The 15,888-nt window shown below is 40.0% G+C and overlaps 1 protein-coding gene across 3 annotated transcripts in view; it reads right to left on the bottom strand.

The window, feature by feature from the left end:
• Positions 1-15,888, bottom strand: part of DYM (dymeclin) — a 160,186-nt gene that overhangs the window by 62,883 nt on the left and 81,415 nt on the right. For all 3 annotated transcript variants that reach the window (XM_084505001.1, XM_084505003.1, XM_084505002.1), the window contains one exon: positions 3,356-3,458. In XM_084505001.1, the coding sequence (XP_084361127.1) occupies positions 3,356-3,458 (103 nt within the window). The remainder of the gene's footprint in view (positions 1-3,355; positions 3,459-15,888) is intronic.

Raw genomic sequence — 15,888 nt, 5'->3', positions numbered from 1 at the left:
CCATGAACAAACCTGAGCAGATTTTTCCCATTTCTTCAACACTGGAGATAGTCATAGACAAGGACAATTTGACAGAAGTGTAGTATTTCAAATTAGGTAATTATTTCTATGAAAATAGAGCTCCCGTTCTCCCCTCTGGCTTCTCCTTCCTGCTCCTGAATTGCATCACGTTGAGTACATTTTATCAGGGCTTTCCTCCGCAATGGACCAGGAAAGTGCTCCAGGTCTTACTATTTTCTTTTTTAAACTCCAGAAAACCTCAGCAAGAACACTATAAAAGCCAACTGGGTCAGTTCCTTACCGTAGTTCACAACAAAAATACCTATGTCTTTGCTGTACGCTGGAGACCTGATGGCAGTCCCCAGCAGATACTCACAAGACCACAAGAAGCGTTGTAAAGGAGACCCCCAGAATATTCTTACCACCATTAAAAATCAGCAGCTCAGGTCAAAAATTTTGTTTGTATGAATGTGAAAAAAACTAAGTACAGCTGAAACACCACTTCTGTTCAAGCCCTCAGAAATTAACATATGCCTATCCCATCTAGCACTCACAAATGGGCGGAAAGGCATACAAGGGAACACTTGACTATAAGCAACACCTGGAGGAATTTTATATATGATTTAACCTTTGTGACCTAGGTATTGTACAAATTCACTTTTGGATTATAAAATGCAAAAAGAAAAATCATTTATAAATTACAAAATTAAAAAATAATGAGAAATGTGTTTTTAAAACATATTTGACAAGTCTGAATGACACCTGTGAAGAGATTATAGCCTACTTGGTAATCCTCCTCCTCACTAGACACAAACCCAAACAGAGCAGGCGACATCAGCATCATCCCTTTCTTAGTTCCACAGGGGGACAGAGGTAGAACTGAGAGATGGAGAAAGTCCTTCTTCTGTCAACTCAGGCTTCATGGCCTAAGACACTTAATTTATCTCAATTTTAAGATTCGTTGCTCCACAAGTTCCTTACGACATTCTTGCACCAACAAATGCAAGCAAACTGGAACAACTTACAGACAATAAAAACATGGGCTTTCAGGAGCAGTAACTGATTGAAATCTTGCTGACACTTTTATTTAGATAACTGAAAATGCTTCAGATTGAGCTAGAACATGAGCAATTTAGAAAAATTTGGAAAAAAAGACGCATAGAAATACACATTCTTTTCTCAAAATACAGGCAATAAACTTCAGTGATTTTATTCTCCCCTAAAGCAATCTTTCCAACTGCTGTTCCTCTCCTCCCCTCCCTCCCTATGTCATAACAGTGGTAAAAGGGAAGAAATTCAGCAAACTATCTAAATCTCTGGGCAGTGCTCCCCCAGCAGTGCTCCATAAACTGCAATTCTCAGCCGTCTCGACCTTTAAGAGGATGACTCTACGGAGAGTATGGAGAATACCTTGGGTCCTTACTTAGCTGCAGTATAGTTTGCAACTAGTATGTAAAAAAAAAAGGTCCCAAACTCGATGATAATGTCTAGATAATGTGAAGGTCTCTTTACATAACATCAACATCCCCGAGACAATAGGCCACATATATTCCTAATGCAAGGACTATAGCTCTAAGTTAGTGTAAAAATTGCAGCCCTGTTATCTAGGCACCTGAAGAGGTCTGACAGCTGGTTGACCGAGACCCCAGGGTGTCTCTGAGGTTAGTTTCATATGAGACAGCCTGCAGCATCAATCCCAGCCCAGGGAGCCCCGTGCCCATACACCAGGCACTCAGATGCAGAAGATGGATCAGTACAGCTTAGGCTGCTGCAGAGCGGCTCAAGCTACCAAAGACTATTTTGTGACACGATGCAGAATGAGGTAAGCTTGGATGGACAGATAATTAAAGCCATCACGTACACCAGAGCAGCCTCCCTTTGGCTGGGAAGCCCACTAAAACCCCATTGCTTTTCAGGACAGATCAATAAAGTGCCACGAGACCAAAGGAGGAATTTGAACACAAAGCAATGTAATTGCTTAAGCTGGAACCTGGCATGACACCGGGGTTAATCACCTCTAAGAAATGCAGTCCCAAGAGCCTTATCAATCAAAACAATCAGAAATGTTTAATGTATCCAAAATACGCAGTCCTCACAACTGTGCCCCTACATCATGAGCTCCTATTGATCAAGAAGTGGACCCATGGGAAAGGGCCATTTACCACATCAAATCCTCTCCAAGGTATCTGAAGTCTCAGGGGCATTCAGTTGTTCATGCTTATGCAGATGAAAGAGCTTTAAACAGCTTGTGTATCACCTTACAGGACAAACAGGCAGTGTCTCCTACTCAAAACACAAACTAGGAGGGGGCTCTTGCTGAGATGTTTCAGGTTCTAAAGCTGCTGGTAAGTTAAAGGTCAGACAGCAACTTCTGGGAGAGAAATCAGAGCCCCTAGAATCACAGGTGCTGTGAGGAGCTTCATATGAATTAAGGCATCATAAGGCAGCAAAAATATACTTAACTGCTCGAGAAACCTGGCTGTCTCTGAACAACAAAATGCCTCCAGTTTTTATGGTATGTGTCAGAAATATTAACTAAAAGATGCAGGTTAAGGAGCCTGAATTTAAGTTACTGAACTACTGTATAATATTTTCTTTTTAGGTACTTCTGTGCTAGAGTACTATGACATGTAATGACAAGCACGTCCTGGTATATGTCTTAACACTCAAAATGAGACAGTTGCTACATTTTCATCCTCAAAAATTCAGAGTAACTGATCAATCAAAACATCTTTTTTAGACAGTATTTTAGTGGAAGTTCAAATGAGTACAAACCAAAGATACTTTGGTAGTACAAAGATATTATTCAAGTCCTTGGAAGAAATCATTTTCTACTGAAGCTAGAGATTTTCCAGCAGCCATGCAATTAAATTACAAAATTGCTGCCTATTTGTGGGTATTGGCTTAGTAAACTGACAAGAGTGCTGTATGTATACACGCGTTCAGAACATACCAATTTGACCCATGACTGCAGTATTCTCTCAAAGGCTCACTAGGATTGTTCTCGACCAGTTTAGGTATTTCAACATACTGTGGATGCCAAAGCCCTGTTCTTAAAAATAATGTTTTTAACTGTATGATTTAAATATCCTGAAATATAAATGGCTTGCAAATTGCAAGTTGACAGGGTACAGTAAGTCTCTGAGCTATGAATAGTTGCGGTTTTGTTTTGCCATTTGTAAGTGCAAGTTTTTTTTTTAAAAGAAGTTTCAGACATGACATCATTCATGCAGGTTCCTGTATTTTGGTGTTGGTGGTTACTTAGTTGTCACACATTTTGATAAATCTTTGCAGATTTAGGGATGCACCACTTCTATTTTGAAACACCTTCCAAAACACTAAGTTCAGTACTCACATAATCAGGAAGCGGAGAGTCATTTGAATCAAGGGAACCTCTTAAGGACTGCGTGGCTTGCTCCAACACCTTGTTGTGTTTTTTAGACAACAAAGAAAATAAACTGGAGAGAAAAAAAAATGAAAAAAAAATAATTAAAATAAATTCACAGTAGTGGTCTGAGATAATTAGATGACCTAGTCAGAAGAGATGCATTACTGTATACACAGATCTGAACGTGCAGATTTTTAAAACGCAATGTACAATCATTGTATGTGTGTATATATATATACACACATAAATAAAAAACATCTGGAATAAGCAACAACAGAATTTGAATTTGAGAAATTCGAAAAAATAAATGATGTGAAGATCCTGTGTTCATGGTTAAGTACTTAAAAGTCAAACTTCAACAGAATGAATGGTATACATACAATTTTAGTTCATAACTGGTATGTATTCATTAAAAAACAATTTCCAAGCATAGCATCTCATGCAATATATTTATTTTCCTTAATAATCTTGAGTATTTTTCATTTCAATAGCCTAATTGCTTAGCATAGGAAGAATCCAAGTACATGACAGAAGCCCAGGCTATTTGGAAGCTGAGATGTCACTAGTACATGTTCTTCTCAACTTGGTTTTAGTTCAAGTCAAGGAATAGAGCATTACATTAGCTTTATAAATAATCTGTAAAATCAGAGGTCCATATGCATACAAAGATTTTTTTCGTGCATTTTGAAAAAAAATTGCATTTTTTTTCTAAATTCTATTCATTTGTTGAAACAAGCAATCCTAAATCATTTAAAATCTTTTGCAGCTCTGCATGTACTTTAAGTATAAGACATCATAAGATAGAACTGAATATTCAAGACCAAATATGTGCTGTAGTGCTTCACAAATACAAAACAGGGCAGAGCTCTCCTGCTGCAATCCTATGATTTAAATTGAGTTTGGGAAAGATGGCAGGTGCATTTATAAAACAATAAGGCTACATAAAAATAAAAGCTATAGAATTCACACCACTGACTGAAGTAACGATGGATTGATGGATTTTGATGGATTGTTTTGTTGGATGACAAAAAACAGCATGTGTGGAATTAAGGAAACACCTCTGTGCACATGAATGCTCATAGCAGACGGTATCATTTCACATATATGGAGAATATAACTCAATTGCAAAGGTGCAAGAGACTTGAAAGAAGCAGAAGCAGTGGACAAAGGATGATGGCTAGTGCTTAGCAGCTTCAAGGAGTCAGATACTTCTGTAAAACTGCTGGATTCCTACAACATTGTTGTCAATTTACAGATAACTCATAGAGACAGAAACCTGAACAGATGAAAATACCTTGTAAATTAGGAAAGGAGCTGACTACAAGTGGGTTCAACAACATCAACTATCAACAGAGGGTACAATAAAAGCAGCAAAACACATAGCAGGCAAATACCCCACAAAACTACAGTCAATTTGTTATCTGTTTTTCTCCAAAATGTTTTCAGAGCAGTAGCAGACTCCCTCTTCACCAGATTCAGTTAGGCAATATTAAAATCAATTTAATAAACAAAAAAGTGGCAAAACACTAGTTCAGTGTTATATTCTAGATAGCGTGTATTTCTTGGAACTAGAGGACAACTTCAGCGCTGAGTGATGTGCTTAGAAAGCTTTTCTGCATCAAGAAATGATAGTCAGAATTCGAAGAAGTACTCTTTATTTTCAACCGAAAAAATAACGTTGATATCAAATCCTTTGCAGCCTTAAGAGCAAATTCTCAGACTATCAGTGCTTGTCCCCTCATTGCAAGCCAAGAGTTTCAGGAAAATGTTTTTTCAACACTTCTCACAGTTGCAAGGAATTAGTTATGCTTCTCAAGCCCAAAGCTTACATCTTGAGAACAAACTCGGTAAATCCCACTATTTTCCTACACCTCTTCAGTCAGATATTTCTTAGAACAGATTAACAGTTTACGTTTGAGGACAACCTTCACTGCATTTAAGACAACTAATTAACCCCCATGAGAGCCCTTGGCTATGCTGTACCATCCTCAAAGTTCAGCCAGAGTCTGACAGTGGGAGAAACAGCCTCGAGACCACACAGCCAAAAGTGAGGCCAGCAATGCTGGTGCCTGTCTCTCTTGCTGGGATGGAGATAATCTCAGCTGGACTGATGTGGCAAGAATGCCAGATGAGATTAGAAAGCAACCCTTCTCTGTACTGGTAGTAAGAGTTGAGAAACATTTAGAGTTTTTATGATAAGATAACACAATAGATTTGATGTCATGAAAAGTGGAATTCTGTTTTTTCCTTCATGCTGTCCAACAAAACCTTGGCAAGCTATCTAATTCCTGGGACAAATGTTAACCTTCCATTAATTTGCAGTCATTAGTCAAAAGCATCAATCACCTGTTAAACAGGGAACAAGCAACACAGAAATAAGATATACGAATAGGATTTCCAGGATTTTCCTTTCAGCTACTGTATTCACAGACTGAAATTTTTGTTCAAATTAAAATTTGGATTTGCAGGCTGGTCCTTTGCCTGAAACAGCAGTGCTACTTTTAGAATCACTGGTATTTTTGAAGGCTCAGATTTCAGAGATACTGCCATCAGCACCATCTAGTGCTGTGGAGACAGAATAATCACTTAAAACCAACCTGGTGATGCTTACAGGGGGTGCAGCAAGAACAGGTTAAATCGTGTGTCTGCTTCAGAAGACACTGTCAATTCCACAAAGAGGAAGACAGAATTTGGATGACATAGGATTTCCAACAGGTAGCTTTTTTTTTTTCCCCATAAATAAATAAATAAATAAATCTTTTTGGCTCTAAATGAAATGTGAATAAAACAAAGAATTGGGATCAGATTTTGAAAAGTGTGTTTATTCAACACATCTGAGTAGGAGAATGCACATACATTAGTATTCTGCATGGAACTGGAACACCAAAGAGCAAATTTATTTTATTTTCTCCGGCAGAATGAAGAGAAATGGGGTAAATGGGGTAAAAGGGAGAAAGAAAAAGGGTAGAAGAATATTTCTTGATACCCTACTTTTGCCTTTTTTTTTTTTTTTTTTTTTTTTTTTTTTTACTAAGTGTAACATAATTAAAGCAGACTGCTTGTTTACTGCATAAGCAGGCACTCAGTAGCTGATTTCTATTTCTGAATCAGCACTGGGGGGGTAAGCTCTATTATACGTTGTCTTTGGCAATGGGGCTTCCCCTTGCAAAGTTTTGCTTTCCTGCCACAGCTCATCACCTTTGCACCTGTGCTGAAACACTTCTTTGTGGGACTGTTGCCCAGAACACCAATATTCAGGTTAAAAAAAAAAATAAATCAGTTTTCTTCACAGATTGGTTGTCCTTTCCAGAGCACAGTCCCTTAGAGGAGTCAAACTGACACAGCAGTATGAGGGCAGGGACACGTAGGCAGGAACTTTCCATACTGAGAATGAAAACATAGCACAGAACTACGCCCAGAGAGCATGAGAGGAAGAGTGAACTGCAAACTTTCAAAGAGCTCCAAAGAAACAGTACAGCTAGACAGAAAAAAGGCCAAATACTGCAATTATTCACTGAACACAGAGCTCCAAAGGAAGCAGCGCTGCCAAGATGGGTGTAAACTTCGCCACCAAGTACTTCGCTTACAATTCCTCTATCTGTGGCTCTGAAAACAACCTTGACAAATATCAACTTAATTTCTGAAGTATCAGAATAGATTTAATTGCAATCCCCAAATCATTTCATGAAATTTAGCTCATTGAGGTTTTTTTATCGTAAGACAAACGTTGCCTTCTAAAGGAGGTGCTTGGTTTTGAGGTAGTCACATCTTCAGCGTCTGTAAGGTTTTAGGGTCTATTTTCAGTTTTTAAGGCACGAATAATGGTATTAAAAATAGAAATGATGTTTTACATAATGTCAAAGTTGTTCCCACCCCACTGTAGGGTACGTGAGACTAGTGACAATTCATGCACAGGTGGAAATTAAGACTGTCTCCCAAATTCCCCTCACGTGTCTTAGTCATACTTCTATTTTTGCACCACTAAAACTGGGTATGCATATTTTTCAATTTGATCTTTTGAGCCACGTGGTCGTGGAGGGCAGCCTCCACAGATTGACAGGGACATGGAATTTTATACCAGAATACTTCTGTTTGTCTTTTCATCACCTTCAGAGCAGCTATGGACCTGGACAGCTCTTTGATCTCACTCATTCTAGACAACTTATACCCATGACATATTATGTTCAGAACAATGAAAATGAGTTAGTGCTCCAACCCAACTCTCACTCATAGAAGTGCTTATGGACCAATGTTTAGCAAACAAAATAAAAGGTTGGAATAATAGCTAGATGAAATAGCAGCTGGCATCTATTCCAGATCTTCAAATCATACCATGGATGAGCTGAACCAGTGAGGATGACTCAGGTCTGAATGGCAGTCTCAAGGTCTTGTACTTCTGATTTTTAGGAATTATGAAAGTACTGGTTCCTTAACTACTTCTATAAAGATGAAACATTCCTTTTTAATTTAACACAAGGCTGAACCTCAACCAATAAAGAAATGATTACAGACTAAATGGCAGCGGTTGCTTAAACGCAAGTCATTTCATTATGTGCTATTTGCACACACAGTAAAATTCAAACCAGTAATATATGAACTTAACACTTTCAAAAAAGCCAATTCCAAACAGCGCATGGATCCAAAAAAATGCCAATAATGGGAACTCATTTAACAACTTTCCTCTTGGTCCACCAAAAGTCACAAGCCAACAATCAAGAAAAAATCCTAAGCATCTGCAATTTCTGCAGGAAGTATAATTTACAGCGGATTGAAACGGCTCACAAAGTATACTTCTCATGTACAAAAAATTAATGCATAAAAAACGTTTTTAAACAGTTAAAAAAAAAAGATAAGGTAATTAAAATTAGAAGATGAAAGTAAATCCAAAGACAGTAATTGCCAAAAAAAATAGCATGTGAAAAAAAAAAAGACTGTGACTAAATTTAAAAATGATTTTTTTTTGTCCCTTATACACATTAAATAGTCAAATATTGCTGCATTAGCAGATGCAAACAATGGACCTCAGAAGAATAATGAAAAAAAAAAAAGGGGGAAATGCGTCCCATAACTATTTACATTATGTAAAGGAAAATGGTCATACTCAAAATGGTAAGCAAATGTTTTTCAGCAAAACAGTATTATTACAGAACAGCTAATAAAGGCAGACAGTTAAGTAGACAGACCTGATAACTCCTATGTACAGAAATAAAATATTCCAGAAAGCTTCTCTACAAGGTCATTCTTGTTGACTGTCAATCAGTCTTGGAGCTTTCTCAAAGCGTCATACAGTAAGAAGGAAAGGTACTGATGTACCTTATTTTAAGAAAGTAAATAGGATGACCAAAGATAATTACATGCCAGTTAATCCAGAGCATAATGATGGAATAGCTATCATGAGATTCATTCAGAACAGACCTTGCCAAGCTCACTCAATTCTTTACAATGAGACTAGAAATAAAATTGAACAAGACAGTACAGTACTCCTGTTGTAACAGGGTTCTAGATGTCATTTACACATCTTCGTTCCACCCAGGATTTTTTTATTAAGAAACTACAATGGCAAAAAGCAACATGAAATGCATTAAATGAACAGAAGGTCAGAACTGTCTGAAAAATGTTCAAATTTCAGTCTTAAGTTTTCCTGGTAGTAGTACAAATTAATTTATTAATCCAGAAAATATACCTCTCGGTGAAACACTCAAGCAAATAAATTACTTAATACCCTTGAAAAAAGATGATTTGACCAAAACACAAAAATATGCACGTGGAGAAAAAAAGTTAACAGAGAATCCTTCATGCTATCAGGAGAGAAGAAGAACAAAGAATTAGTGAAACAGAAACTGGTTGCACTGGCACAGCTCTCTTACTGAGATGGCTGAAACCAGCCTCAAGGCACAATACGTTCCTCCTTTTTACTACCCAGGCTCCCATGAGGGAAGCTGGTACATCTCTGCTGCTACACGTGGTGAGCAGGAGGAGGCTGCACCCCAAATGCTAAGGTCATTGGTGCTGCATCTCTGTCTTCATGCTCTGGCAGCCTTCCTCTACTTTGGTTCAGGAAACTCTGCCGAGCCAAAGAAATTGCAGCCCAGGAGAAGGAGTTCATTGCGATGTGCTATGCTGGAGGTCAGACGACACAATTGAAGTAGCCTCTTCTGGACCTTAAGACTATGTGAATTTGGGTAATGCTCTACACATACTGCAGCAGAAGAGATGGAAGGAATACTAGAGCACAACTTCCACGCATTCGTGTATTTTTTCATATTACTAATTCTGATGAAAGATCAGACAACAAATGTTCTTATGAGACATCTCACTTCACTGCATGTGTGGGTTTTGTAGCCTTAAAAAGAAATCACTACCAGGAATATGGGTAAAACTGAACAATTTATCTCCAAAAATAAATGCTTGTATTAGCATGCTGACATATCAGTACTGTTACAGGCAAGAGTAACACATCTGTCGCTTGTGCCCTCTTTTGTAATTAAGACAGCAATGATTGAAGAAAACATTCAATTTCATAAACCTACAGCAAATTTTGAAGATGTTTAGCTATGCATTCAGACAGACAGGCAGTGATGTTTGTTTGGCATACAAACAGGAAAATTTATGTCAGAGATTATCCACTTGATGGCCTGGGGTAACAACACTCCAGAGCTCCCATTGCTCAGAAATGTCAGACCTCTATGTTCACCAAAACTAGGAAAGGTTTGGAAGACACACTGTCAGAAAGGTGTGTTTCACTGAAGCATTTTAGATATTCTGGAAAGAAATAATCTGAAAAAAATACTGAAGGGAAAAAAAGATGCAACTTGGGGGAAAAGACAATCTTTTAAGCTGAAAAATCAAAAGGAGTCTGTAATGAGGACAGTGGAGGTGGGGAACAAGGAAAAAGCACCAGGGAATTTGGGGGTTGCATGGATACATACAGCATAGGCAGAAATAAAATACTCAAACTTGAATGTGAAGCTGCCATTAGCAGCAATGGTAGGAAAAAGTGGGAGAGAAAGATTTGGGAGGAAAGACAAGAACCTCAATACTCTTTAAGTGTTGAGTTAAGCTCAGACTGATATGATAGTGCAAAGAAAGAAAAGGAAACCTGAAAGGAAGGGGTACTGTCAGAGCGACTGACAACTGAGTGATGAGCAGAGGAAGGTCAGATAAAGGTAAATGGCAAGAAAAAGAAGAGGGATCGAAGCTCTCCCAGTTCAAATCACTATTAAGCTTCTCAGAGAGAAAAATTTTCCATTACCTGAATGTATAAAATTATTCTGTATGTTCCAAGTACAGAATTACTTGAGAACTAAAGCACTGCTCAAAATCTTTATTTGAAGCTTGGAATTCCAGACATTCTGTACCTTCTCACTCTCCTAGTTCAGAAGTAGACTGTAAATAAACTGAAAGCACACAAAATACTATCTGGTGATGGAAAAACAGTTCCATGGATCAAAAAATTTGACAATGAATGTTCTCAGACATTTCGGCAAAAACTCTGAGCTGTTCCTTCTCTCCACTCTCATATACGTGCCAAAGTATTATTGTTCTCAATTTTAAAGAATTAAATATAAGTCATAAACAATGAAACCTCATGTTATGTAAATACTCCTTAAACAATAGGATTTTACAATGCCTGCATGAACACCACAATCTCTTAGAAGACCACTCCTCTAAACAGCAAGCACTAAAAATGCCTTAGGTTTGAGACCGGACTTCTAGATGTTAAAACCATGTTCCTCTTATATTTTGGGAACACTTCTTCATTTCAACTTACTACTTAATGCATTAGAGCAAAAATAAAAAAAAAAAAAAGAATAGTGAGAATAGTGTAGAACTGCTCTCATGTACTGGACACAATGTCTGAGCAGACATTTCCAAGCAGAAGACCCAAATCATTCGTCTGCTTTAACAGTGATGCACTAATGGTCTCCTTAGGAAGTTGGTAACACGTGGAAGGTCAGGTCAGAACAAATGCAGCATACTGCTTCATCTGAATCGCAATAAATGCATCGCTAGGCCAGCATGGAAGAACTGTGCCTGGGCAGATGCAGTACTGGCACTTCGGCAGACTTTCTATGGGCGTTAGAGAAGTGATCTGTAAGCACTTTAGGAACTACACCCTGGGAGCAATCCATTTAACATGAACAAATGGAGAAAAATCACTAAGTCCCCAAATGCCCATGCCTATTGAAGAGACCTTGAGGCATTTTGCGTTTGAATTACCCAAGCTGTCATGTCAGACAAATGGAAATGTGTGAAAATAGCCATGGAGAACTCAAAATGCCTTGCAGGGCAGCATACTGGGTGGAGGTGCCGATCGGTGCCGCAGAGGAGATGGGCTCAGAGCAGGGGGAAGCACTGGAAGCAGGCACTGCTCTTGTTCACTCTAATGCCTGGCAGATGTAGGCTCCCGGGTAACAGAAGCTGAGCGATGAAGACAACAAATCACTAGGCAGAACGTAGTAACATACTTCGTATCTTTCTCTAACCTTGTAAAACTGAAGCGTGACATGAAATTTCTGCCGAAAAACTCTCTGCTACGCTTACCATTAGGGTCCATCTGACTCGTGGAGATGATGCACGGGCAACAAACTCAGGGCGTGCAACCTCCGCAAAGGTCTTCTCCGCAAGGAAGATGACTCGTACAGTCACCGCTGATGGACTTATTCACCACCGAGTGTTTAAAGGCCCAAGAAATGAAAAGCGCTTTTTGGGAGCAAAGGGCACATCCACGTTGGACTGGTATTGCCACGTACGGACCCTCAGCTCAGTGATCAGGCTTTTTCTGACTTCTCTAGGGCCTCCTCAAAAAGACAAACCTGTGTCTCTTTGGAAATACCCTGTGTGACTCAGCCTGACTCAGCCGCCTGGTATTGCTGGGCAAATCCCAAAGCACCGCAACTGATTTTAATGCAGTATGGGTAACCAAATGATTTCCATTTTTTTTCATTCCTGTCTCCCTGTTCAACAGCAAGCACTGCAGAGCACTCTTTTAATTCTACAGTCCTAAACCTGATCGTAATAGATGAAGCGCTTTAAGGTATCTTTAGTTCACGGCAAAAGCTTCTCGTGAATTTTAAAGAGTATACTTGGATCTGCCACTGCTTACAAGCGAGCAGAGATCTCCAACTGATGTGCTATGAAGACATGATGAATTCTGCCTCCCAGAGGAAGGAAGAAGAAATTTTCCTATTCCTAAAAGCAGAAAAGCACACGGTCACCACACACGCTTGGGACGAAAGTGTATGAGCAAATTCAGAAGCAGCTTTGAACCCTTAATGGAGGTTTCGCACTAGCAAGCAGGATTTCCTGTTAAAAGGGAACCAGAAAGACAATGAGACCAGAAGAAACATGGAAGCAAGGAATCTGAGCTGGTGAGACCGAAGTAAATATTTACAAAAGTAAGCCTGGGGTTTCATTTGCAGCGAGTGTTTGTAAAACTCAGGAAGGGTCGAACTGATTATAAGGTTCATTCCTAGCACAACGGCCCTGAAATCTGCCATAGGAGTCTCAAGGCATGAATGTATTTTCCTTTCAGCGTTTCCCCATGCTTGTCCTGTTAATATTTTATACGAAAACCGAATGGACAACCGAGTTTGCAGTTCTTCCATTTCATCCGCTCGCTCTTAATTCACTTCTGCCGAGAGAAGACATTTGTCTTGAATTAGGACAAAGCTCTGTGGGTGAGAATCAGAGGAAATTGCTGGAGAAAGCAGGCTGAGCAAAACTCCTCCCCCCCAAAAAAACACAGACTCCGAACAATGAAACGACAAGAAGAAAATGAAAGAAACATCGCTGCCATGCAAGCTAAGGACAAATCTTTATCCTTTGAGCAACTTTTACTTGATGCTGGTTTGTTTAAATGCACCGTGTGCACACATATGCACTGGGGTCACTGCTGCATTTCCAAAGGAAATTGCTGTGTACTCATGGAAATGAACCTGGATCCACATTAGGAATTAACAGACTCCCAAAGATCAGCATACGTGCATTGCTAGCAGTCCTCTTCACACTAAGACACAAAGTCCCAAACCAGACCATCCACCTCACCGTTAAGGAGTGCTCCATCTTCAATGCACGGATCGTCTCTTGCGGAGCAATGCCTTTTTTCTAGGCTTCTAAAACCCTACACGGGAAGAAAATTTGACAGATTCTGCACCTGCATCTGCAGATAACTTCTGAATTGTTCGTGATGAAGCGTGGCTTATAAATTCAAAGCCAGGCGTATTTTGCTTTTTATGGAGCGAACCACTTTTTGTTATTTGCGAACCACTGAGATAGGCTGGTGAGCACCACAGGAATCTAAGATCAGTAATTAAGGATACGAACATTTGTTGTCTTGGTTGATGGCATGCGTTCAGCATGCCCTGAAGCCACAAAAAAAGGAAGAAGCGATAAAAAAAAAATATATTTTTTTTGTTTTTTTATGTAAGAAATGTGTAAACACAGTATCTTGATTTGACAACGCGTTACAACCCACTTTAGCAGAGTATCTCCACCTACAGAGCAACAGCGATTTTGGCTCAAAAGTCGAGTTTGAACCACATCTGAAACATATTTCATACACCTGCAGTTGTGCACAAAAATAAAGAAAAGGTGGTTTGAGCTGCTACTAACAAGCTGAATTCAGAGAGACGGTTTGTACCCCTACGATTTCACCAGGCAGTTGTTCAGAAGGATGCTCCTTCTTGGTACAAAACCTACAAATTTTCAAAATTTGTATTTAACTATTCCCACCCTTCGCCTCCCAAGAGGAAGGAGATTGGTTTCGATCCAAAATCATTCTCTCCAGCCGCACGAAAAAAATAAATCTTCATTTGAGTGACTGAGGTTTGCAAAGTAGGTTTCCCAAGGAAACCAGCAAATACAGAATTTCTGGGCAATTTAAAAATTTTAGTTATGCATTCCTTTCTGCGTAAGTCAAGTTGGACATGAAAGACGTTGGAAGGAACAGAGAATACAACTTGACATGAAAAATGCATGGTAATTTATCATGAAATCCCACTACTTGACTTTGTATAACATGAGTGTGTACATACTTGTACAGCTACACACCATTTCTTCCAAGAGAGACCTTCCAAGAGAGACCTTCCAAGAGAGACCTTCCAAGAGAGACCTTCCAAGAGAGACCTTCCAAGAGAGACCTTCCAAGAGAGACCTTCCAAGAGAGACCTTCCAAGAGAGACCTTCCAAGAGAGACCTTCCAAGAGAGACCTTCCAAGAGAGACCTTCCAAGAGAGACCTTCCAAGAGAGACCTTCCAAGAGAGACCTTCCAAGAGAGACCTTCCAAGAGAGACCTTCCAAGAGAGACCTTCCAAGAGAGACCTTCCAAGAGAGACCTTCCAAGAGAGACCTTCCAAGAGAGACCTTCCAAGAGAGACCTTCCAAGAGAGACCTTCCAAGAGAGACCTTCCAAGAGAGACCTTCCAAGAGAGACCTTCCAAGAGAGACCTTCCAAGAGAGACCTTCCAAGAGAGACCTTCCAAGAGAGACCTTCCAAGAGAGACCTTCCAAGAGAGACCTTCCAAGAGAGACCTTCCAAGAGAGACCTTCCAAGAGAGACCTTCCAAGAGAGACCTTCCAAGAGAGACCTTCCAAGAGAGACCTTCCAAGAGAGACCTTCCAAGAGAGACCTTCCAAGAGAGACCTTCCAAGAGAGACCTTCCAAGAGAGACCTTCCAAGAGAGACCTTCCAAGAGAGACCTTCCAAGAGAGACCTTCCAAGAGAGACCTTCCAAGAGAGACCTTCCAAGAGAGACCTTCCAAGAGAGACCTTCCAAGAGAGACCTTCCAAGAGAGACCTTCCAAGAGAGACCTTCCAAGAGAGACCTTCCAAGAGAGACCTTCCAAGAGAGACCTTCCAAGAGAGACCTTCCAAGAGAGACCTTCCAAGAGAGACCTTCCAAGAGAGACCTTCCAAGAGAGACCTTCCAAGAGAGACCTTCCAAGAGAGACCTTCCAAGAGAGACCTTCCAAGAGAGACCTTCCAAGAGAGACCTTCCAAGAGAGACCTTCCAAGAGAGACCTTCCAAGAGAGACCTTCCAAGAGAGACCTTCCAAGAGAGACCTTCCAAGAGAGACCTTCCAAGAGAGACCTTCCAAGAGAGACCTTCCAAGAGAGACCTTCCAAGAGAGACCTTCCAAGAGAGACCTTCCAAGAGAGACCTTCCAAGAGAGACCTTCCAAGAGAGACCTTCCAAGAGAGACCTTCCAAGAGAGACCTTCCAAGAGAGACCTTCCAAGAGAGACCTTCCAAGAGAGACCTTCCAAGAGAGACCTTCCAAGAGAGACCTTCCAAGAGAGACCTTCCAAGAGAGACCTTCCAAGAGAGACCTTCCAAGAGAGACCTTCCAAGAGAGACCTTCCAAGAGATGTTTGGTGGAAATCCCACTTTTGTGCAAATAGCACGGACACGCAGATAGACACGCTTCAAAAGAGAAATGCGTAGGAAGTTTTCAGAAGCACATAAAGGTGCTACTACTTGAAAAAATAGGGAAAATGC

Source organism: Aythya ferina (assembly GCF_964211825.1).
Source record: "Aythya ferina genome assembly, chromosome: Z".
Classification (NCBI taxonomy): domain Eukaryota; kingdom Metazoa; phylum Chordata; class Aves; order Anseriformes; family Anatidae; genus Aythya; species Aythya ferina.
Note: the sequence above shows the minus strand (reverse complement) of the source record. Positions and strands in the feature narration are given on the sequence as shown.